Source organism: Patiria miniata, unplaced genomic scaffold (genome assembly GCF_015706575.1).
Source record: "Patiria miniata isolate m_02_andy unplaced genomic scaffold, ASM1570657v1 HiC_scaffold_4, whole genome shotgun sequence".
Taxonomy (NCBI): Eukaryota; Metazoa; Echinodermata; class Asteroidea; order Valvatida; family Asterinidae; genus Patiria; species Patiria miniata.
In genome coordinates, this window is record NW_024037071.1 from 6085571 (window position 1) to 6111117 (window position 25547).

At 42.0% G+C, this 25547-nt stretch overlaps 3 protein-coding genes across 4 annotated transcripts; 1 reads left to right on the forward strand and 2 right to left on the reverse strand.

Moving 5' to 3' along the window:
- The first annotated feature begins 2448 nt into the window (after positions 1-2448).
- LOC119739575 (protein glass-like) lies at positions 2449-10848 on the forward strand. The gene is made up of 6 exons (XM_038214555.1): positions 2449-3017; positions 7097-7314; positions 7427-7704; positions 8409-8808; positions 9180-9388; positions 9509-10848. The coding sequence occupies exons 1-6, from the start codon at positions 2809-2811 to the stop codon at positions 9719-9721; spliced, it is 1527 nt and encodes a 508-aa protein (XP_038070483.1). The 5' UTR covers positions 2449-2808; the 3' UTR covers positions 9722-10848.
- A 223-nt stretch (positions 10849-11071) lies between these two features.
- Positions 11072-13708, reverse strand: LOC119739576 (delta-like protein D). The gene is made up of 3 exons (XM_038214556.1): positions 13547-13708; positions 12119-12241; positions 11072-11605 (listed from the first exon to the last, which is right to left on the reverse strand). Exons 1-3 carry the CDS (start codon positions 13608-13610, stop codon positions 11505-11507), a joined length of 288 nt encoding a protein of 95 aa, XP_038070484.1. The 5' UTR covers positions 13611-13708; the 3' UTR covers positions 11072-11504.
- A 1634-nt stretch (positions 13709-15342) lies between these two features.
- Positions 15343-23375, reverse strand: LOC119739650 (fibropellin-1-like). Of its 2 annotated transcripts, XM_038214660.1 has the most exons (9): positions 23265-23375; positions 22844-22909; positions 22128-22289; positions 21002-21106; positions 19075-20341; positions 18175-18268; positions 17056-17208; positions 16449-16553; positions 15343-15979 (listed from the first exon to the last, which is right to left on the reverse strand). In XM_038214660.1, exons 5-9 carry the CDS (start codon positions 19117-19119, stop codon positions 15891-15893), a joined length of 486 nt encoding a protein of 161 aa, XP_038070588.1. In that variant the 5' UTR covers positions 19120-20341; positions 21002-21106; positions 22128-22289; positions 22844-22909; positions 23265-23375; the 3' UTR covers positions 15343-15890. The 2 variants fall into 2 exon arrangements, with proteins under 2 accessions (XP_038070588.1, XP_038070589.1); XM_038214661.1 differs by lacking the exons at positions 15343-15979; positions 16449-16553; positions 17056-17208; positions 18175-18268 and having other exon boundaries at positions 19630-20341.
- Positions 23376-25547: the final 2172 nt, after the last annotated feature.

A 25547-nucleotide genomic window follows, 5' to 3' on the forward strand; every position in this document is an offset into this window, starting at 1 on the left:
AGACTAATTTGTGTCTTTGGAAATTTCACAGTTTTCTGAGTGTTGAAAAAAATGCATTTGTAGCCGCTAAAAACACCCCAGTTTAAACCTCATTAAAGCTTGAAAAATTAACCAAACTAGGCTCAGTATAAAAACTAAAAAAATTGGAGAGAAATTGATTTTACATTTCTAAAGACAAACTAACCGTTCAAATTTGAATTGCGGTTTCAAGAGCACGGGTCCAAACAAAAACATGCTTTGTTATTTTAATAGGCCTATGAATCAAACCAGATGTCACAGGATGAATACAGAAACAATGTCTGCGGCCGACACAAAGTGATGATATCATCGAGCAGATATGAATTAATCAGGCATGCATTAATCAATATCCATGTGGACATTAATAAATTAAAACCTACCAAAAAAATATTTAATAATTTCAGTGGTATGCATGCATCAACCACCTTGCTATTTACTACCTAGCTCACATCGTCGACATCAAATTTCACATCTTCGTGTCTAAAATTGGAGACAAAGAAACACAATTTTCGGTTTAAATTTCTACTTTGAAATCCTTAAATCGGTGATTGGAAGTGGTGAGCAGCACTTGCGGATTTAGAAAATAGCTGCTGGGTAAATAAAAGGCACATATTTTGTTTCTCAAAATTGCTTCATAAAATTAAATCTGCGATGCAAGACTATAGGATAACACCTAAGCAAATAAGACAAATTAAACAAAATGACACAACAAATAATTCACTTAGACCCACGACTGTAACACGTTTAACCCACTTTAATTAAAGCCGACGGCTAACGCATTGGAGGCTATTTAATTAATGCTGCTGCTTCTGACCACACATTGTGGGGACGCGTTCGCTTGCTGCTCGCGCGCATTAACTCTCGTCTCCATGTTATCGCCTAATGTCTTTGCTAAAATGATGCACGGTGATTTCTCATGTTGCATGCCTGTTTTGATGAGTTGCCTTGAATATTCGGACATGAATTTGCAAATATATCAAACTCACCTACGACATTTGTACGTGACTGCCAAATATAATTATCAATCAACTGAACGAATAAAAAATGGGACGTCGTTAATAATTGCCTCATCAGATATTAAGGTTACGTTCCCCCATGCTATTTCCGAGTTTCATTCCGAAAAATAGATTTTTTTTCTAAATTGCTATTTTTCTAGCAATACAAAAGTTATTCGCTTTTGAATGAAATATCGACCGAAAATATCTGCGCATGTTTAGTTTATTGAATTATTACTTTACAATATTGAGTTATTGGCTGCCAGACAATAAGTCCATTCCCACGGGGTAGGCTGGTTCCCGCCCCACAAATAGTATCGACAATGTACAGACCGGGATCCAGTCTGCTCGCAAAGCGGATCTGTTTGTACACAAAACATAACAAAATTGTATTAATGCTGGTTGCAAACGTCCAAGTACAAAAAAAGGGAAAATTGGGGGGGGGTTGTTTGTTTGTTTTTTGGAATAAGAATTCAAGTTCAAAATTTATTAATAGAAAAATATCGAATTTGTTAAATATCATGCCGACATAACATTAATGTAATCGTGTGTTTCTGGTATTGAGTCCGAGAATACCTCAGCGGGATTCGAACCCGCACCAAAGAGGTACACGGAAGACAAGGAAATGTACCACTGCATCAATATGGCTCTTACGTAAAACAACAAAACATTATGGCGAATTTGAGGGGAAATGGCTATTTTGTTTTATTAAACATACAATAAAAACAATGATTCGTCTGTGATTGTCGAATCACAGCGTTAGCTTTGGTCAGTAATAATGTTTAAAATATGACGGTTAACAAACGTATAGCTTCAAAATATTTTGTTTTCAGAAAACGACGCAATAACAACGCCTATTTGAAAGCTGCCCGTTAAAAAGAAATCCTTAGCCTTTATGCCCCCTTCAGAAACACTCTCGTGCTTAAATTGTTATTCTTAAGCCGACATGTTTATTTTGAAGTCTGTGAAGGGATTACAAGTTACCAGCTTAACGCTCCTAATGAAAAAAGGGAAGAGATACATTCTGAAAAGGGGGGAATGGCATTCCAAGGTAAGACATTCGTAATAACACAGAGACGGTTAACTGCAAACAATCACCACACGCCAGCGGGCCTTGGTGGGCCCTTCTTCTCGTTTGACACACCTCAAAAGAGGGTAGATATAGAGAAAAGAAGCTGGTGTTGTCTCAAACATGGATGGCAGGCTGTCTTACCTTCCACCGAGCCCCGAGACCAAGTCACTTATCCTCCCCTGAGGTGCTGACAACCGCGCGCGCATTTGCGGGTATTCTTATTCAACGAAGCTAAACTAACATCTTGATTGTTACTCTCATGGCTTGTTGCTCTTTTACGCCATAATCCCCCTTCTCCCCTGATGGGTGCAAGATTGTAGCAACTTCTTTCTCTTTGCCAGTTCTTGTTCCTCCGAAAAGAAAAAAAGCTTTACGAATCATTTGGTGCCGAAGGGCGGAGAGGGACATCTAAAGGTGCCAGGGTATATGCACAAAGAACTACACTCTTCTTTTCACTTTGCTATACTTTTTAAATACAGCGGGACCTCTTAGTGAAAGGAACTCTATTGCGTTAAGAGTAACGGGGATACATATCCATAGCACAACCACTAAGGATATTGCCTGCGCACGGAAGGCTTAGGTACAGCAAGTTTCCCCATCTGACAAAAGTTAAATGAGCGCTGAAGGGGATCAGCCACCAGTACGTTTGGTTTATCCTGGGCGGGAGAACGGAGCGTAGCGACTTGAAGCCATCCTCGCGACTTGGCCAGGATACGTGTTAAGATGGAGAGTTGTTTCTTCTCCAGCCCGATTGAACCTACACGGAACGGTATTGATAACGTGTACCGTTCCTGGGCCGCTGGGCCGGGCGGGGATGAGCAGCGCAAAGCCGGGCTGGGCGGCTCGGTACCCCCGCTACAATCTCACGTGGAACTGGACACACGGTCCGCTGTTTCCTCCAACTACTCCTATACCTGTCCTCAACCTGTCAAGTGAGTCAAACTTTTCACATATATATTTTTCTAAAATCACACTTTAATATCAATTCACGTTGTTATGACAAACGGGCAGCTTGTAAGTTATTCATAAGATGGAATTGTTAGTTCAAATACCTAAACGAAGTTTGCTTTGACTCAGAGCAATTTTTTGCATTTTCTTTAATTAAACAACTTAATTTTACATCTTAACTGTTACATCACTGTCAGTGTCTAAGACAAACATGAAGTGAACTGAAAGAAATCTGCGCGTCGACAACAAAAGCTTCAGCAGTGCTTAAATTTAATATCTTAAGGTTTATCTTGCACCTTGCACAAAAGTGAATGCATAAAATAAGTTTGCTGTCGTTGCAGATTTTTGACAAGTTTGGCAATATTCAAAATGATTTGTTTGTATTGGAGCAATCAACAACTAAAACCATACATCTTTAGACAAAAAAACTTGTTTGAATAGTTAACAATTAGTGATGTGTTTTAGGCAAACATGGTGCGCCTCTTATACCATAGATGATTAGTACCGTACCTAATAAACTAGTTCGTCAGGTGCTCTTTTCTAAGTTTCATTCAAATTAACTAATAATTTGACGGTTTAACTGCTTTCTTTCGTTGCTTATTTCCAATTAGAAAAGAGCAACGATCCCGCGTTTGAAATAAATATCAATGAAGTATCAAATGTACATAAGTCAATATCAGCTAGGTTTTCGGGTTTCCTCATAACAATAACATCCGACAGAGCCCCGATACAAGAAGTCGGACGGACCTTACTCGCCGGGGCTGAACTTGTTGGGTTTTGCGGCATCATAATTGACTAATGCCTTAAGCTTTTTGAGGGGAGAAACCCGAGTGCGGCCCGGCCGTCTATAACCGCCCCAACAAGGCGGACCTTCCTAGGGCTTCGCTCCGGCCACGTACCGTCTGCTTACCCTGACATGTACCGCACCATCAAAGGTACCTATCCAGATTTAACCGGGACTCCAGGTCCTATTTTGGTCTGATATTTACAGTCAAAATGACATTTTTTTCGAGTCAAATTTGACCCGGTTCTGATTATAATCAGCCGTTCTTTGTTTAACAGTTCAGTTGTGTTAACACGAAACTTTGACATTGATGTAACAATGTTGTGCAGATGTAACAATGTTGTGCAGAGCTATCAAAATTTGTTTACGAATCAAAAATATTTTATTATTTATTAAAAATAATTCAGTACAGTTCACAACACAAAACGTTGACAAAGATGTCAGAAAATGTATTGCAGAGTTATCTTTTTAAAAAAAAGTTAAATATGACAGAGGCTGAAGTCGCTAGAGCAATTAAGTACAAACCCATAAAAGATTGTTGTACTGTCAAAATGTTTACAAACAAAATATGTCCATATTCATCACGATGTCGAATTCGGCGATGTAAAGGAGTGATATGCACATTAAAGTATGCATAATTTTAAAACACACAAAAGATATATAATTGAAACACAGTCCTTAAGACTCATCTAGTAGCATTGGATTACATTTCGTTCTTAGTTGATTCGGTCCGTGTGTTTTCAGCAATACTACAAGAACAATCATAACGTGATATGTTCCATTTGATTGATAACGTTTAAGATGAAGAAATAAACGCATTCATAACAGTCCACGCTTTCAAATGTTTGTTGGACTGACAGTAACTTCCAAAACGCACACAATTTATATAATTCCCTCTCAAAATCAACGGTAGCAACTACCAAATTTGAAAACGTGCTAAATTGTAAATGTAAATTAACCAACGTTGAATTTATATATGCATGTGTTTAAGTTATATTTACATGTTTCTGTATTATTATAGTTTGATCGATCTAAATTGAAAGCGTGAGTGTGTCTAAAGCAACCGGATTTCTACACTTCAGACTTTTCAAAACACAAATCTTTATTTAAAATAAACTTCACAATTCAAACATCAATCAGTAAAGTAAAATGTGGACAAGAAATACATGTATGAAAATGCAACATAATTCATACCAGAGACAGAATAATCTGAATAGGATAAATTCATTTCTAAGAAAAGGCCAAAAGAACGAGCCGGTGAAGAGAAAATCAGGAGAAAGAGGAAAGTATGTAATCTCCAAATGGATTCAGGTGCATCCACTGCGCCCAATAATGAAATTAGTTTCAGCTTTGCCTCCAAGCTAACCTATGTATCCATCTCGCCAGTAGTGCACTGTTTCTTGCAAGTGTTGAGTGCAAATGTTCCACATTGAATTTCAGATTGCAGAAATATGAAGTTAAACTTTAGAAATGAAATAATAGATTAATGTCGCAAGTTCACATTTGCTAAATGTATTCACAAAATCAATTGCCTTAGAATGCAGGAGAAAGCTTCGTAGATTTCAAAATTTTCCGGGTAGCATTCCCCGGAAAATTAGTCAATCCTCCCCTCCCCCTCTTCATATCAAACACCCCCCCCCCCCCAAGTTAGATCCCCCCCCCTGAATGACCATTCAGGTGTGCCAGTCAGTCTAGGTGTGCTACATTCCTCAAAATATTGTCGTTTTATGCTCAATTTACAGTTGGTTCAAACCCACGGTGGCAGATCACATCGTAGAAAGACGGTGGGAACCACCTGGACCAATTCCGAGGATTGTCAAAATGCATTTGGTTTAATTTGGGCCGTGGAGCGTAAAATTGGAATAAATCTTCAACTCTCTAAAAGCTTCAGACAGCGCCGCGTAACGAAATGTCAGGCTTCGACACCTGCTGTGTTTTCGTCGCATAGTTTAGAATCGTTTACAAGCCTTTCACGTCAAGACAAACCTCTTATGTTTAGCCTCGTATTAAATGATTTGATTGATTTAAAATATGGAAAAATGTGTTATACCGGAGGTCCCCCCACAAGTCGGGGGCATGAAAAATCTGCTGAAGGCGAAGCCGTTGACGGAACCGTGGTTTCACTAGCGAAAAACCAGCCACTCGCGGCATAACATTATACACAAACTGATTAACACCCAAATCCTTATCTTTCTTGGCTTCATCAGCGTCAACTGATCTCTTTTCAAATCTCAACACCCCCCCCCCCCCCCTTCTACCTTCCATCTGCCCTCTTGATTCACTTAAGGAAGCCTCGGTCACGCATGTTTTTCCAACTTTTCAAAAGGCAGCCCGGTTAAGCCCCATTACTGGACGGGGATAATTCCCTCAGCGACGGTTTTGGGGATGTGTCTCCACCTATTGTTCCCCACCGTGTTTTTCCCCGTCTGTAGATACCTTTGATTTCTTCTCAGAGAGTGTCTTGGTGTTTATCCGCCAAACAAGACGGATCTTGTACCAGTATTGTTCCCCGAGTTGTGTACCAGCACGTCTGCTTTAGTGTTGCCAATAGAACCCATACTGCCTGGCCGCGCCTGCGGGCGCTTTTTCACTTACCGGATTGATCGTCCGTGATTTGGAGCAACAAATCAAAAGAGCGGGGATTGTCTGGCCTGCCAGCGTGATTGTTGAGAGATTAGCCCTGGGAGGATGGGAGCTGCTGGACCCACGGAGGAGTCACTCGGCTCTCCGCTTCAAACTATAGCCTCGGGAAATGGCAACCTTAAGCATAATGTAATATGGGCTCTGTATTACGTATACCACATGAGGGTAAATTCTTAATTAATTTTCAATTTTGGCGTGGATCCGTATACACATTTACGCAACCTACAAGTCGAATTATTGCAAGGTTGAAACTAATTTTAAACCAAAGTTTTATCCCAAGGATTTACTGTTCCATTTCATTCACCCGGAAATAATACCCGTTATTTAAATTATCGGTTGTTAGGCAATTATTCTAAATACGTTTGGACAACTTACAAAATAAATGCTTGGAATTAATATAAGCCAGGAACACGTCATAATCTGTGTACAAGTGATGCGGGGGCTATAATAGGGGAAATAGCTTTTCATGCATTTTTACTGCATGTTCAATTTTGTGCCTATTTAGTGGTTTGCAACAAGAGGTCAAAAGCGCAGGTATGGCGGTAGGGGCAGTGAATGAATTCTACAGATTACTGCAGTAATAATTATGATTCTATTTCATGTTTATTTAGATGCCAATTTGTTTAATTTCCTCAGCAACTTGTCTCTGAGAAAAGACGAGAGCCCAAACTGTGGGGATTACTTCAGTAACAGCGGCCAGCATCTATTCGGTCTATCCCGTCCAGCCTTACCGGTCAGCAGCAAACCACCTGCCGTCCTCAGTGCCAATTTGCCCCACCAGCCAGCCAGCACATCCCCGACTCTCCACCGGCCAACCCCGGCCTCTGTACACGCCTCTGCCTTCACACAATCAGGTAAATTAATGTAGTGGGTTGTTTTGGTCTTTGGAAACTTGAAAACCGGGGCGGGCGATTTTTTACTGTGATAACTTAATTGCTCTAACTTTTGTCGTCTTTTCAACCATAGTGCCAAGGAGTCCAACAAAATGGCCGCCCCCAGGGTCCGCGATGCCGCACTACACCGGACAAGCCGAGACAGACCCAACCGCCGCCCATCGCAGCCCATGCACGGGCGAGTGGCAGTACACGGCCCATCAGACAGGCTACCCGACCTACCACCAGCTTAACTCCTCGGGATACCTTGGGGGCTACGGGGCTTCCTCAAGAGACCACTTTACCTGCTCGACGGGCACGTCTACCACTCTGGAGGAGGTTCACAGGGGACGTGAAGGCGGTGGCTGCGCGGTACGTGAACCCCGACAAAATGAAGGCAGGAAAGCCAGTCTAAGGTTTTCCCTCCATACCTCGGTTTCATCTCCAGCCTCGGTTTCATCTCAGGCCCCAGAGCCAGTTGGAAGCCTATTATATCCATACCAAATTGGTATACATTGATATACCCTAAACTTTTTTAAGCTTTAGGGAGACTCCCCAAACTAAGGGGTCTTAAATGTCCTTAAGTCAACATTGTAGACAAAGCCGACGAATTTTATTTCAATTTTTAGCAGTCTAGAGCAGCAATGGCAGTAACCATCCTTCTAGGCTTTTAAATACAAGGAAACATCAAGGGGGTCAAATGTCAGGAAAATGATATCAAAATCAATCATATACAACGGTCTTGCCAACTTCCAGTAATAGCTCGATTTGGCACTAAATATTTCGATGATTCAAACGTGGACTTTGGAAGTGTAGTTTTAACACAAAGAAAAAACACCAGCCCTGTTAGGGGCGTACATGTAATACGTGTCCAGTACAATAGCGCTAGCTGACTTGTTGAGTGCTGGCGAAGTTATCAGGAGGGCGCCATCTGGTTGAGGGTAAACATTTTTTCCCCAAATTTACTTAAATCAAACAGCGCCCTCTAACTACGTCCGCCCAAAAAGCCCAATAGGCTACTGGTAAATTATGATAGAACATTACAGCCTGATTGCACTTCTTCCTTTCCCAAACAGATGTCGACTTCACCGTGCACTGCGTGCGGTGACATCCTCTGCCCCAAGTCTCACCATATCTACCCTACGGATCTGAGTGCCCCATGCCCCCGTTCACCTACCCAGTCCGCAGTGACCATCCGCCCCTGCTCCAGCATGAGTTTTCCGTCCTACGCTACCGCCCCGCCTCCCCCAGCCATAGGCGCTGCTGACAGTGACGCCTTGATGCGCTACCGCTGGCCAGCCACGGCGCCTGTGTACTTCTACAGCAAATTGGTGTCTGCGGGAAAGCCGGACGGGATAGGTAGTGTAGGCGTAGGCGCCGGTGTAGGTGTCAATACAACACCTTCAGGCTCTACATCAGGGACTGGTGACAGGGTGTCCAAGACAACGAAGCAATCTGCTAACTATCGTAGTAAAGGTGCGCTTAAAAGTGTAGGCCTACATGACACCTCCAATGCAGAGGAAGTTTTTGGAACACTGAGTTGTTGAAATTCAAATTATAAAGGTTCCATAAATAGTTTTGGGGATATTTGGCCCAGGAAAAACATTTCCAAAATGTGCACAAGAGAGATAATGATCACTATTATAGGTTTCGTCTTTGCCTCATTTCGTAAGCGCTGTCCAAGAAAGAAACAACAAAGTTATTCGAACGTCGGGAATAGAAACCATCATTTACTCAAACAAGGACATGTCATGAACCCAAAATGGGGAACTTATTCAGCCGTGATGTATTTCATAGTAAAGCAGTTTTTCTTCGTTGTGAGTTTTATTCTTACTGTAACCTTGCAGGGACCAACCTATGCAATATATGCGGCAAATCTTACGCCCGTCCGAGCACCTTGAAGACGCACCTACGCACCCATTCCGGGGAGAAACCCTACCGATGTCCGACTTGCAACAAGGCTTTCTCACAGACCGCTAACCTAACGGCACACATGCGGACACACAGCGGTGAAAAGCCCTTCCAGTGTGCCGTCTGCCACCGGCAATTCTCACAGGTAGGCCCGCCTTTATGTCCCGTATTAACCCTGGCCCAAATTCACAGTACTGAGTTAGAAGTTTGCCAAGCACAGGAAATATTAACTTAGAAAGTAATGTGTGATTCTTTCTTTTTTTAGAGCTCATCCGTTACCACGCACATGCGGACTCACTCCGGAGAGCGTCCGTACCGCTGCGCTTACTGCAAGAAGGCGTTTGCGGACAGCTCAACGCTGACCAAGCATCTGCGGATACACAGCGGAGAGAAGCCGTACCAGTGCAGCATGTGTCTTTTGCGATTCTCGCAATCCGGAAACCTGACGCGACACATGAAGATTCACCAACATATATGACGGAGTCTGTGAAGGTTTCTAAAACATGGTGTGCCTCCAGCTTCGGCTACTGGTGCTACTATACCAAGACGTGGGGGATGAAGGGCAACTTTCTCTTTCAGAAACATCAAGGCGGTTCATTTGAGGCTAACATTTAAGTTCTTAAATTTGGTCATGCCGAACGTGGAGGCCGTTGGGGGCGCTACACTAACAATCCCATTATCATTTGACAATGAGAGAGTAACATCACTGGTTCCCCGCACTCCATATTCTGTCTAAATTCAAGCGATATGTTTACCAGGGAAGACACAACGATATACTGCTGGTTTGTGTCATAGTATTGAGTGAACAGTATGTGCATATTTACATCCACGCTATGGTGCTTGGCACCCTTTTAAAACCACTAACCATTTAAAATGTAATTGAAGACAATCAAGTCGAACAACTGTATTAACCTAATTTTAATGACAATAATCATTTATTTATTTACAATGTACTTACTTATGCGATGACAATCTAATTATGAAGAAAAAAAGCAATACTCTTATGATAATTAGAACTTTATTTGTGACGTGTTTACTCAAAACCAGACGCTTACGAGCAGAGCTTGAATCGGGAATACGACCAATTGGACAAGGAAACGTGGTGAAGTGTTGTTTTCTGACTTTTTTATGTAATAATATTTCAACATTTCAGAACGCATTTTTAGATGATTTTCCTATAAAGGAGTATCTTCATAATTTCGACAAGAAAGTCGTTAACATCCGTCGATTTTCAACAGCATATTAAGTTGCCAAAGAAAATTCCATTTTAAAGAATTAAGCAGCCATTCCAAAGGGGAACCATATATTAAAAAAGAGCGAAAAAAATTCCAGCACGTTTCAAGAAGAGTCTGATTTTGATAGAAGACATCACATTGTGTATACAATGATGAACAAATCAATTAATGTTCAACGACCGCTAAACAGTACATTCCTTCTTCAATGCCAACACGATTCACCTCATCTTAATAATGTTCTTACTGATATAAAATATCACTTATTGAGTAAATATCTTATATGATACAGTTTTAGTAACTATTATATAATTCGAAATAAACGAACGCTTATCTATTTTCTTTTGATATAAAGTTTTATAGAATAATGTTCAAAGGGGCGTGGCTAAGGTGTTGCAGTCAATGCATAATAAAACCAGAGGCCTGAAACAATAGGGAGCTTAAAGTATAAAGCACATTTGCTGTAATTTTCAAGAAATGGATGGATTTGGAGATTAGTACAGTTTTTGTATTTTAAAGCAAATATTTTCCCACCGCGTCAGGGTTTGTCAGGTCGTTCACGGATGTGTAACCGATTGCAAACAAAATGTGGACTCACTAGATTCGGTCAATTGGGGGCAGTATATGAAACAAAACTGATTTTTTTTTCTCCGATGATGGTTTGGCTGAACCATCATTGGAAAGTGATACAACATTCCACTTTTCTTGAAAATGACAGCATACCAGACTCAACGATTTGACAGGATGCTTGAGACTATTATTTACATACAGTCAAGTGGAAATATTTCATAATAATCTGGTGGACTCGTTTCGTTTTTAATATTAGAAAAAATTATACATTACCTTCTAGAAAATGGGGAATTGTTTTCCATTATGTAAATATTAGCATTGGTCATCGGGGTGCTTTCCACACCACCCATTGGATCGTCTTTAGATCTGGATTTGAAGTGTTGGGAGAGTGCTTTGAGGTGCAAATCGCGTTAGTCTGTGAGATATTACAAAGACGGCAACTGACGTGTAGGCCTATAGTTAGTAACAAATGTAGGCGTTTGAATTGGTGCCCGACGATCGAAAACATGTCTGCGAATCAGGGCAAGGGTTTGGATCGCAGGGGTTGTTCATCTCTTCAACTAAAACAAAAGAAAACAAATGGAACACCTGTGACTTACAGTCATTTATTTCATTAATTAATGCAACTATAGCCTCCCGATGCGAAGACAAGGAAACAAAGAACACTCCATTGATCACCGAGGGAGACCGAGTCTATATATACCACGAGTTACAGCAGTCAATATTTCCTTTTTCACAACGCCGCACCGACGTATTGTGCTTATGTTGCAGATACCTGATTTATTTAACCAAAATCCACTTAAAATGTCCTTCTGAAATTAGTTGAAAATTTACTAACACTTTTCCAAACTACCCCTTGAAATGTATAAGCCCATTCCGTAGCTCTTTGGAACATGACAAGATAGCAAAACAAAATAGCGAATACCACGTGGCGAACCTTCGGCCAATCAAAAGTCATATGGGTCGGGTGCTAGTCAAATAATGGAGAGAATCGATGGTGGAGGTCGAGGAATTGAACCTATCATAGCGCCCTCTTCAGATCAGAATCTCTACAAATGATCCTTTATACTTACTGCGTGTCTCACAATTGCGACCAGTGAACTCAGCTGGGCAGAAACAGTAGTACGTGTTGTCTGATTGGGAGTCGGCACACGCTGCACCATTTTCACATGGCTCGTCGGCACACTTAGTTTTAACTGCAGTTCAATGAACAAAGAAACAATAAAGGTCAATCAGTCAGCAAAATAACGGCGATAAATTGATCGATCTGACAGCCGGCCATGTACAAGCAATCAAACCTGCTAGCCACGAAGTCAGTCAGTCATCCATCTACATGTAGTCAGTCAGCCTGTAAGCCACCCGTTTGACCAGCCAGCTCGTCAGCTCAGCTCAGCAATCAAACCGACCAGTCAGCCAAGCCTTTCGGCCTGCCTGTCAGCAAGGCACAAGCCAGCCAGTCCGTCAACCAGTAAGATAGCCAGCCACTGCAGCCTGCAAACCAGTCAACCAGCCAGTCAACCAGCCAGCCAGCCAGCCAATCAGTCAACCAGCCAACCAGTCATAACCAGCCAGCCTACCAACCAGCCAGTCAACCAGGCAGCCAACAAACAAGCCAATCAGCCAGCCAACTAACCAATCAGTCAATCAGCCAACCAGTCAACCAGCCAGCAACAAACAAGCCAATCAGCCAGCCAACTAACCAATCAGTCAATCAGCCAACCAATCAACCAGCCAGCAACAAACAGGCCAGTCAGCCAGCCAACTAACCAATCAGTCAATCAGCCAACCAGTCAACCAGCCAGCAACAAACAAGCCAATCAGCCAGCCAACTAACCAATCAGTCAATCAGCCAACCAGTCAACCAGCCAGCAACAAACAAGCCAATCAGCCAGCCAACTAACCAATCAGTCAATCAGCCAACCAGTCAACCAGCCAGCAACAAACAAGCCAATCAGCCAGCCAACTAACCAGTCAACCAGTCAGCGAGCCAACCAACAGGGGAGCAAGACAGCCAGCCAACCAGCCGGGGAGCCAGCCAACCAGTCAACCAGCCATCCAGCCAACAAACAAACCAGCGAGCCAAACAGCCAGCTAACCAGCCAGCCAGCCAATAAACCAGCCAGTCGGCCGGGGAGTCAGTCAACCAGCCAGTCGGCCAACTAGTCACTTATAAACAGTCACACTCTAAAAAAAAAAGTTTAGCGATTAAACACAATCTTGCTATCACTTTGGAAACATGTTTAGTTTAAAACGTTACTCGTCTAAATTCCTAAACACCAATGTTAAAATTGCTAAACACTGTCCACCATTACGCTAAATATGTTTAGTATTTAAACATGTTTACAAACTGACAGCAGGAAAGTGTTTAGAAAAGTGTTTAATTGCTAAACAACTTTTGCAGTGCACTCCGCTCACTTCGTCTCTCATCCCGTCCTTTGTACAAGCCTTAGATTCAAAAAGAAAGTGAATTTGTTAATCAACTTTTAAAAAGCTATACGTACGGGAGTGGATGCCAGACAACCCAGGCAGCAAAACCCACAGTGCTATGGCGGTTGAAAACTTCATCCCGTCGGATTAATGTCAGACAACTCCCCCTTAGGCTAAAGGAGTCTGCTTTCTCCGGTAATCGTCCCAGATTGCTAAACTCAAAGATTTGAGTCTGTCTCTTCTCAATCGGACTCGTGGATCGTTATCTTTAGACAAAAACCTCGTGCAGAAGAACTTGGAGGAGAGTGGTCTTTCGTACTACGAGAGAAGTAAGGGCGAAGGCTTTTTGTAGTGGTCAACGAGACCCGTGTAAAAATAGTCCAATTCTAAGATTCAGGCAATTCTAAAGATTCAGACCTTCACACAGCCAGAACATCTGTTCAAGTCTTCAGTCAATTACCTAGCAATTGGCCACCTGCCGAGAGCCTTTTAGACTTGGCCCAGTGTGAGCAGCTGATTTCCCAAACGTAACAAGTTGCGCGCAATATTTAGGTATCTTTAAACTTCAGAGGGGAGGTTCACTAGTTAATAGGTACAAGGGCAGGCGATAACACTGGACTACGGTGCAATGGTCCGAGGAAGGTGGACAGGGCTTGTCTTACGGCTTACACTTTGTCCATTTCGCACCCTGTGTTACCCATTGGCAACCTATGACGTAGTCAAGAGGACAAGGAGCTCAACCTCGTGCCCCTAAGATCCCGGCCCTCCCCCCTCAAAAATGGAAACCTCTCAAATATACGAAGAAAATGTATTTGCGCTAGCACCGAGGAGTATAAGGACCTACACGGGGTAGTTAGTGCACCCCTTTGTCTTCTTTGGAAAAAGAAACTCGTAGATACGCAACTGCCGAGCTAGTTACTGTGGAAGATGAAGGGGTGGAAGTCGCGTGCAAGTGCAATAATGGGAAACTTTGTTGGGGCAAAAGTACTCCCAGTTTAAGTTCCGCCGCCGACACATCGGATGTACTGGGTTTAGTCTACTGATTCAGCAGTCGCATAAACAGAATCCAAGTTCAAGGGTGATCATCGGCAAACGTGTTTATCTCGGTCAAGTAGATTGAGTTAGCGATTCGTACTGGAACGGATGTGCCGCGGGGAGGTCGGTCGCCTGCCCCGGGGGATATGGAGAGCATTTCCATGTGATACGAAAGAATTGCAGTTCGCCCACCCCTTTTGCCCACACAATCTTTTTGATGACTTAATGGACATGAAACTTTCAAGCTGTGGCCTTGTTGTCGGGTCCGTAATTGGTCGTGAGTTCGAGTCTAGCCTGTGGGGTTGCAGCGCGTATACGTGTCCTTTGGCAAGACACTTTGTCACAATTTGCTATTCTAACAACACTACAGTGAACTTTGTATCTGTGAGGGTAAAGATGGTTAGTTTGGTTGATTTAGCGTTTGTGGTCGCATGGAGCTGCATACTTCCCAAGGTGTTAAGAGTGTTGCCAGTGAGGGCCAATTTTTGTAACTAAAAAAATCATTATTTAGACCCAATTTGACATAAACGGGAATTTAAAAGAAAAAAACGAGACTTTAAAATAGCTTTCAGAAGCCTGGTGTAGATGGGAAAATGTGTTTTCATGCGGAAGATCGTCGTCAAACTTCACACACGCTTAAGTGATCGCCGCAATTCCAAGTATTAAAATCCAAAATGATCTTCAGGGGGAAAGGAAATTAATATAGAACATGATTCAGAGAAATTTAAGTTTCCATATTTAGGTCACATGTGCATATTGCTGTTATAAAAATGTCTAGCTAAACATGTTTTTTTTTAGAATCTGTCAAGACATGACACACTAGGCCATATTTCACCGAATAATGATTTCAAGACACTTTTATTTTTAGTCGTCCGAGGCATACCACGTCACATGTTTATGTGGAAAACAAGAGCACGAATAATTGCAGTCAAAAGTTCGGTCAGTAACGAAGAAGTGACCAAAAATAAAACAATAATTTACTATACTATTCATCCCGCTAACGTTATATGGAATACTGTCACTGCATATTGGGCGAAATCTTGCATTTTTGGATCCGAATGGCCAGCTTCGTTATAAGACATGGTATCTTCTTTAATGGGGATAGTTCTTAAGAGTATAGGAATTGCAAACTCTGGAAGGTAAAAGCTGGCATGACATTGTTGTCCTGTATGTCTGAGGACTAGGAACACTAGCTTATGCTATAACTATAACACAGAGAACCTGAGCCCAGGTCCTCGGAAGAGTTTAGTGTGCAAACATAATGGGACATGTTGAAAAAATCCAAATAATTGGGAAAAAAAGAAGGCAACAATAAGGGTCTTCATTAGCAAATAAGTACCGCCTGTGTGAAAGGCTAGTGTTGCATGAGAGTCGTATTCAGTTTCACACGCAGATGTAGCCGAGTTGTAGCGCCACACACGTCTGTTCCGCTAAACAGACAGCGTCATCGCATGGACTGGCATCCGTGGTTGCTGTCAAATAAAAGTCAGAAAAGTGCAACTATTATTATTTCTTATTTTGAACAACTGAATGTACGAATCGAACATTGTGTTGTGGGAAACAAGTTTCTGTAATTCTTAGCCATTGTCTACCTTATGTCATATTAAAGGTGTCGCGGGGTGGGGGCGGGGTGAGCTCCCCCCACCCCCGGCTCGTCGAAAAAATTGCATGGTCTGTGAGTGCTCTCCCCCCCCCCCCCTCTCTTCCCCCTCCCCCGGCTTATAATCTAAATTATTTACGACGGACACACTTTCCGGAGAAAGTGGTCCGGCTCCAGTTTGTACATAAACTCCCCAACGCCGGGTTTTGTTTACGTAAAAGTTGGAAGGATGTTTGGTTATAGCTTTGTAACGTTCCTGGACCAATTGTTTCACGGAAGTACGTTTCCAACGCAAGGTGCTGAAAATCGAAATAAAAATATGGGTGACGTGCTGAACTCACATTCGCAGAAGACACCTGTGAATCCCGTTACGCATGTGCAAAGGGCGCCCCCTTGGTACTCCTGACAATACCCGTGGTTCTTGCATGGGTTTGGCTCACACGGACCTACCGATTGTAAAAATACGAATATCATTGTTAGAGTTTACGAATAAAAATGAAAGTTTAAAAAAATAACCAGTTCTTCAATCTTACGTTTGTTTCATTCAAGTTTTCAAAACTCAGTTTCGTGTCCAACTTTGTCGATGTTAGGAGGTATTCTTTTTTAGCACCTGTCTTTGGAGACTTCGGTGCAGGAGCATTTGAATATGACAGTATTGTCAATGACTGTGGATCCAGCGACGGAGCCGAAGCCAGCATATGACGGCGAGGTTTAGAAACCCTTCAGTTTGTTGCAAGAACCCCCTCTATTCATAAGATGGAATTTGCGTCGGGGTGACAAACACGCGTAATTCTTTTCAATATTTTTTCAAGCAACGTGAGGTACAGGATAATCCTCAGAAACATATGACAAGGGAGTGTGTACAAAATACTCTTTTCCATTGACAGAACATTGATGTCAAGCACTTTCTTGAGAAACAAAAACCGAAATAATATTAGGAGTGCTTACTGTTTATCTGCGTTGGTACAGGTAGATGGCATCTGTTGCCCATGTAGCCTCTGTAGCAGTTACAGTAGGCAGTCGAACGGTAGAGGTAGCAATAACCATTCACGCAGCTCTCATTGGGACTGTTATCCAGACAGAAGCAAAGGCTACAGGCAACTGCAAATGATTTGGGGAAATTCATTACATTATTATGTAGAAAAAAATTAAAGATGAAAATGAATAAAACTGCCCCAAATTGCTTACTGACTTGATTGACCTGAAATATACAAATCAACACCATTAGAGGGCCTAACGTTTTGGTCCTTAGTAGGACCTTCACAAAGTCCCTGCACGCCTGTGTGTCCCTTACTTGTTCGTTTCCGTACCACTGTTCTTTTGCCTTTGAGAAAAGCCCTGCTTATAGGACCGAAAAGGTAGGCCTACTAATTTTGTTAAAATATTTAACAGATTACATTGAATGATTGATTGTATTGCATGCTGAAATATACTTTCTGAAAGGTTTGTGTTGAATACCAATATGGCAAAATGCAGTGTCGGATCCAGGATTTTCTAAAAAGTGTGGCAAAGGTGTTGGATCATTCAACATTTGTCAAGGGGGAAGGATGGATGAGACGTTGCAATCGACGCATAAGATAAGACATTTGAAACGATCAATCAAGATTCGCTATATTGAGCAGTATATAACGTTCTCCAGAGAACTTAAGGACTTGGGGATATTTTTATCTTTATTTAAACAGTAAACATCGGTCAGCCGGGGAGGTTAGCCATCCCAACCAACCTCTCTTATCACATTATACATTTTATGAAATCAAATCTCTTGTTCTTTGGTTCGTATGATTTTACAACATGAAAGTTCCGTTTTGAATCCACAGTATGTTTTTCTATTCGCCAAACCAAAGCTGAAACGCATTGAGTATACTCGCATGAAGCCAATAGACCTAAGACAGAATGACGTCACGCTTTGTTTACATGTGTGCTTTCCTATGGGAGCCAGGTGGGGACGAGAGCCACCCCATAAGAAGGCGCACAGGTAAACAAAGCGTGACGTCATTATGTCTTCGGTCTATTCCATCTTGCTAACATCCCAAGTTTTGCAGACCTATATGATTCACTTCTACTTACCAGCCTCGTTTCCAGTCAACATTACAACCGTTGTCAAGAGTGCGGCTAGGCAATGCTTTGCTGTTATCCTCATCATGTCGAATGAAAGTAGATTCTGCAACACAAAACCCCAAAATGTAATGCCATTTATTGCATTGGAGAAGAAAGGCTGTCATTTTTGTTTCAAGGCGTATATGATCATTTGCATTTCTCTCAAAAGTAACCGATTGAATTACCATCAAAAAGGGTACTTGGATTTATGATCGTACCTGTGTTAAACACCATGTGAAATTATTAAGTCTGGCTTGCAGTCATTTAGAAGAAATTAAGAAACGTGATTTTCAACGCTCGGTCAATTTAATTGGAAATAGTGAGTGCTATGGACGTAATCGTGTTACGTGATCAAAATGATGTTGTGAATGGTTTGTTTTCTCAAAAAGTGTAATATCCACTGAGCTGAAACTTCAACAGGTGGGGTTAGTACGGGGTTGCACCGTTAGCGCGATGCGGAGTGCAATTAGCCCTTTGAGATATAAAGGTGGCCACAATAGGAAGGCGCTGTTTGGTTTGGGTAAATATAGAACAGTTTACCCAAATCAAACTGCGCCGTCCTATTGAGTCTGCCATATTATCTCAAATAGGCTATTGTACCTTGCCATTTCATTTCTTTTCTTTTTAAGTACAGATACAGAGTCTTGCAATTCACCCAGTGACGAAACTAGGGTCCGATTTACAGGGGAAAAGGGCACAATTAAAAGCTTAGTTTTCTTGAAAACTCGTCGAGCACAAGAGCACCCCTCCCACCCCCCACCCACTCCCATCCGTTACGCCACTATTTTCACCTAAGACGAAATCATGGGATTTGCAGTAAACTGAATGTATTTTTGAAAAGCTCAAAAGCCAGTACTACAGGCATCTTACCTTGGATAGTGGTAGTCCTACGCTGCGTGCAACTGATGCGCGCATGGAGCTCGGTGAATCGGGCAACTGTACACTCTGCGTTGGATCTCGACAAGAGCTTCCGTTACGAAATGTGGACAAGTGCCCACACACATTTATTCACTCGGTGTAAATTTCATGACCATAATCATATGATTTTAAGCATATGTCTTTCTCTCTTTCTCTGTTCTGCTTTCATGTCCTAGAGAGTACCGTATGCTGCACTTCAAAAATCTCCTTCTGAATTTCCCTTTTTTTAACTATTACGAGCGGTAGGCTAACACCATATGTTGACAGCTCCAATAAGCCTTGAAATATACAAATAGGCGTTTTCTGTGTTCGTACTGTGATAGCATGCCAATGTACAATTGTTGAGTGCATCCTCATGTATGTAACAGGCCCATTAATTCCGAAGAATTGCAAAACGAAGGACTTCTAAAACAAACAATATTGTAGAAGTCTTTAATTAGTTCTTATAAAAGGAACCCCTATAACTGGTACTAAATACAACAAAGAAACTGACACGGTAGTCAAATGAATCACTACAATGAATTTTCAATATTTATTTAGATCCCACAAAGAATTACACTGTAAAAACCGTGTTTAGAGTTTGGACACGTTTCTAAACACTTTGTACCAATTTGTTCTCGTGTTTGAATCTACGACATGTTTAGATTAATGGATGTTTGTGACATGTTTATGCATCGTACAGAAGCCCATTAGTACCATCTGGTATAAATTGTAAATGCAAATAAGAGTGATGTATCGAGTTGAAGGCAAATGACAGGCTGAATACCCACTTTTATCACACGTTCATTAACAACTGTCTCGGAACACACAAACATTACTGTGCAATATTGTTTTTACTTTTGTATATTTTATTATTAATGGCACTATCAGGCTTTCATACTGTGCAAATTCCTGAACATTTCTTAGACTAAACATGTAAAAAAAAAACCGAGTGAGTATGTGATTAAACTCTGAGCACAATTTTTTCATGTACAAACAAAAATACGTGCATCAAAGAATTGTCGTGCACTTGACGAGGGCAAATATGTTTGGACCCCACAATGTCGTGGAACAGCGCCCTCATTCGCTCAACTATGGCCAGTTTCCCCTGGACTCACCCGAGAGGGTTTTGTTTAAGAACTGCAGTAGTGGCCACCGCCTTGAAACCATACACACTGCCTCCCTGGGCAAGGATCGGCCACCTGAGCCGCCAGCTCACACGGATTCAGAGTGGTAGTTTCTGGAGGACAAAAAAAACATTCAGATGTCATCCATTTTACCGGTTATTTTGTTCATAAACAGCTTCTTAAACTCAGTATATTTCAACCATTGTTCGCAACAGATTTTGCCAATGGTGCATTCGGTAATATCATGTACATTTTCTAGTAGTAGTGTCCTCCTATGTTAACGTTTAACTGGTAGTTACATGACTTCAGTAAAAATGACATGGTCAAAATGTCACGCAAATAACTTGTCGGTCTTGCTCCCTGCATTGAGTGGTCAGGGGTCAAGTGATCGATCAGTCAAACGATTAATTGAACAAGTAATCGATACCACATGGTATTCATTTGACTTCATAGTCAGGAGTTCGTATGTCGCAAAACTTTCCAAAACATGCGAACAATTATGCGTCATACGAAAAAAAATCATCGATTAATCAATCAAGCAAATAAATGACCAATCCATCGATTAATTTACCAATAAGCTGATCGATTAATGGACAGATCGATTGATCATGATTGCCCGATAATTTATCAATCAATCGATTTTTTTTAAATTGATAATTCTAGATTTTATGAAAGCATCAATCGATTCATCGATAGATGGATCGATTGATCTATTCATCAATCAATCGATTATTGTTTCATGGTTAATATGTCAGAAGCAACAGGGTACATACCTACGCAATTGGTACCAGTGAAAAACGCCATGCAGGTGCAGATGTACCCGTCATCATGAGGATTGCAGTGTCCACTGTTTTGACAAGGGTTGGGGTCACAGGGCGCTGGAGTGAGAGAACATAACGAACATTACACAGTCTCTACGGTTAGCCGCCAAACCGGAAATGAACGATGTGGGTATAGGTCGCTGTGCATTGTGGGTCTTTTTTAAGCAATGCAATCATTCCGAGAATGCTAGTGCTATCGCTGTGCATAGAGCAAGCACCGTGCCAGCTTTGTACAAAGCAACCGCCCCATGACGAAAGCTGACACGAGGCTTTCGCCGGCGAATTCAAAGGTGTCTCCCCGTGAATATGCAGAGACAGCGTTCACTGAATGGACCTTTTTTACTGATAGATTCACAATTATGCACGCATGCGCATTAATGGGCCTGGAGGCAAAGACGAAAGCGGTCCATTAAAAATGTACAGAGTTACAAACAGTCGGGTCATTTTCTCTCAATTTCTCCAGGATTTGTCGCTTTTTTTCTTTAGAAAAGCCTCTTAGATTGGGCACGAGGTAGAAGGAAATCAGCAGGGCTCCTTGCCGCACGCATGCACGAGTATTAAACTATGTGCTTCAGGGTACCATCGACAACATTTAAAATTAAAATAAAACAAACCCAATTTTTTTGGGGGGGGGGGTTAAGTGACGTCGCAATAAATGCAGGCACTGTGTACAGCACCATCTTTTCCTTTAACAAAAATGCATGGTTAAAATGGTCAGAAATTGCCTCAGATCGCACGACAGACCATTTATAATCCAAAAGAAACTGGATTTTTTGGACCAACTTTTTGGGGACCACATTTTTCCTGGGCCCCCCAAAAATGTGTTCTCGATCCGCCCTTGACGTTGATGTGCATTGATCGAAACAAAACCGCTGTTTCGAAAACCGTCGTCAAGAGTGCATTTCATGACCACGGCATGGCATTTGGTCAATATTTTATTTAGGTCATTGTTTGGGTCAATCATCGGGACAGACAGACATACTGACCGACCGACCGACCTCAAAGTGACATGTAGAAGCCCCTGCCATCCCAAGAGCTTAAAAAGACAACTAGCTCCAACCGCCCCTGTGTTACTTACATGAAACGATGGGTATCTGGTTTGGGTCAAGTTCGTTGCAGAGAGTCCCCCTCCATCCTGCATCACAGTAACACACTGCTGTACCGAATGATACCGCACAGTAACCATGGTCTCCGCAATTTAGACAGCTACCGCAAACATCACATGCTGCTGCAGCTGTGTCTAAAATGAAAACAAAAATGTATTATAACAAAATGATTTAAAAAAAAAAAGGTTTAAAAAGGAGTATCGAAAAAGACGAAAAGGAGCAGCGATTTTTTTTCTTTACACAACAGTTTTAGGTACTCAGTTCAACCAGACACTTATCGCAGGCCGGTGTAGCGAGAATTTACGACATCAATGCGGACCATTGGTAGTATTGCACATGCCTAAGTGAAGATAAGCAGAGTGACCGGTCACGTGAGAGGGTTTAATAGAGAATAGAGTAAAGGAGTCCAGATTTCGTATCGGAGTCCGATATATATATGAAAATCGGCCCACTTTAATGTCAAATTCCGTATAGGTTCCATGGAATGTTGTGTTGCAAGGAAAACATTTGAGTGAGCCAGCCCCCCCCCCCCCCCCAAAAAAAACAGACTCAGTCACTGCAATCTGCTTTGGTGTCCAAGCTCTGTATACCCAACCGATCGGTTAACTTTGCCTTGGAAAATTAAACTTTCCATGAAAGTCCGGCCAGTTATTAGTTCTCAAAAATCAAGTCTCAAAAATATACTCACTGTATTGAAGAATAGCCGCAGCCGACACGAGGACCAAAACCGCAGAGAGAACCTTCATGGTGGAATCTGGTAAAAGAATCCAGAAAGAAAAATGAAATCTCAGGGCAAAAAGTTGAGTTTTAAAAAAGCTACATTTGACTGTGAACATTCTTAAAGACACTAAGTCCAGAGAATGAAAACAAACTTATTAGTTGGCGCACTCTGCAGGTGATAAAATGTACCGTATTGAGAGATCGAAAGTTATCTTTTTTATCCTATTCCTATAAATTGCGAATTGTCATTCTACACGGCTACCAATTGCCAGTTCATTCCCAGGTCTTCTCGGAAGTTTGAAAGATGTCTTAAAAAGCCACGCATAGTCTGCAGGAAAGGCTACCGGTGACATTTCAAGTTAGAATTCAACAAAAGAAACGGTTCTTACCGGATTTATACAGCTCTTGGTCTATATTCTTGAGGTTGTCGCTTTTCCCCAAACTGACTCAACATGACGAAAACCTGGCCTTTTATTGACAATCCTTGGCCAGGAAAAGGGTCTACGTGACCTGCTAGAATGGACTTGAACAAGTGGACCGGATTCTCTAACTTCCTGATGACAACCTCGACCCGCAGCAAGTACATTGACTTAAAATGAGATTTAACAGACCAATCGAAAGTTACGTTAGATAGGTGCACATCAGAATGTCCAATCAAATGTGGCAGTATTTCCTCGGGATATGACCTCAATTCAGGCTGACCAATCACAGCACAGCTTTGTGATTTGTTTTCCCATAGGTTCAGGCAAGGCCATCTTGTGCCTTTTCCTGTTTCAAGCACGTGAGGCGTCCAGAAATACGCCCACGCTATACGATGTTGTCAGACAGGCGCGGTTCTAGAACCAATATTGGGGGGGGGGGCTAGCACGGTGGATCCAGAAGGCTCATGCCATATTTTCAATGGGGAGCGCCAATAAAATCCTAAAATCATTCACAATATATTAACTAATGCACCCTTGTCACGGCTATTTCTTCTTTAGGGGGAGACTGTTCGCATGTACATCACAATCCTTCTTTTTGCTAATGCAATTTTTTTTTTTTTACGGAATTTATTTTTGGGGGGCTAGACAAAATTTTGGGGGGCTACAGCCCCCCCCCCCTAGAACCGCGCCTGTATATAATGTCAGACAACAGAACTGTTGGACGGGAAGTTCAAGTCACACCGAGAACAAAAAGACGCATGGGGGCACAGGCCCCCTATTCCAGGCATGTATGTTCCCTATTCCAGGGCGACCCCACCCATTTGTGCCGAGGGAACATTACTGAGAAGAAGAAATAAGTTTGCCTATATAGTTTGAACAAAACTAAACCCATTTGTGTCCCAAACCGAACAGTTTATCACCAGAGCTATCTTTGTGTGAAATGCCTCCTGAGAGAAACGCCTCCAATGCAAATCCAACTGTGCTTCTGCGAACATGACATCGGTGTTCCACTATTAGCATTCATGATATTAAGAAGTTAATGATGATGTTTTCTCAAAATGTTATAATGATGTTAAGACACTGTTGATTTCTTGTTTGTCGATGTCTATTTTATGCAACAACAACAAAGAAAGCGCAACAACCTCTGCACTTAACCGCCACAACCCCCCCCCCCCCCCCCCGCGTTAGATAGCGGAAAAAGGCTTTGCATGTGTTTTGGGGTATTGTCTCTTTTTCGTTACCTTGACAACAAATAAACTTGACCTAGACTGTTCCGTTCCTGTGTCATGCTTTCCTCGTCCGCTTTACCTTGTGAAAGTCCTCCAAACTTGCCTAGCGACGGTTCTCAGTGCAAGAAATTCCATAGTTTGGTGCAGTAAAGTTAATTGTTTTCAACCCAAGTTAAAACTTATATTATTTCTCATCGAAAGGGAAATAGATAAGCGAAATGCCTAATCTTTGTTTCATTACGGACTTTTGAGATAAATTTTGAAGAAAACCACAAGGTACAGGAACCATAAAGGCTCAAATATATAAACCTAAAACCAAAACCTAAAATTAGTGTGAAATCTGCATAGTGAAAAACAAATACAGTGTAGGCCTAGCACAAAAGAGGGCCTTGTTAAATGATTCGGCGGGTTTTTCGTTTTATCAAAAAACTGTAAAACGTTATGACATGTGACCTCGTCTAACGTAAACAGCGCCTTCTTATGCCTGGCCGATAGGCAGGAATAGCGTGTACATCCATTGCAGTCGATAAAAGCTGCGCATTACTTTGATATTCCAAATCACAGCCATTGATGTAAACCGAATTGCCAAAAGTTGGATCAAAGAAATTCCAGTATTTCTAGATCACAGGCGGTGCTTCCACGATGGCCCAGTTTCACAAGGACGGTGCATGCTAATGCTCGCATTTACCGGATATTTCCGTGACACGACGATGATCCTCGACCTCGGAGGACAGGAATTACGTCCTTCATTCGACAGGAAGAAACAGTTTGGAAGTGCATGCAATGCCCCCATCGTGTTTACATACAAGGTGATTAAAAAAAACCTTTGTTTTAATTATTGCCAAAATTAACACGACCGCTACCAAGCTTGACTTTTAAGGGGCGCAGCTAGGGGCTTCAGATACGTCCCACGCGTCGCCAGCTGCGGGTATTAGAGGGGGTAAGGGGGCCAGCTAGGGGGCACTGTACCAGCTTAGGGGCACACCCCAAGAAAAAAAAAACACCTTGTAGTTGGGAGGGG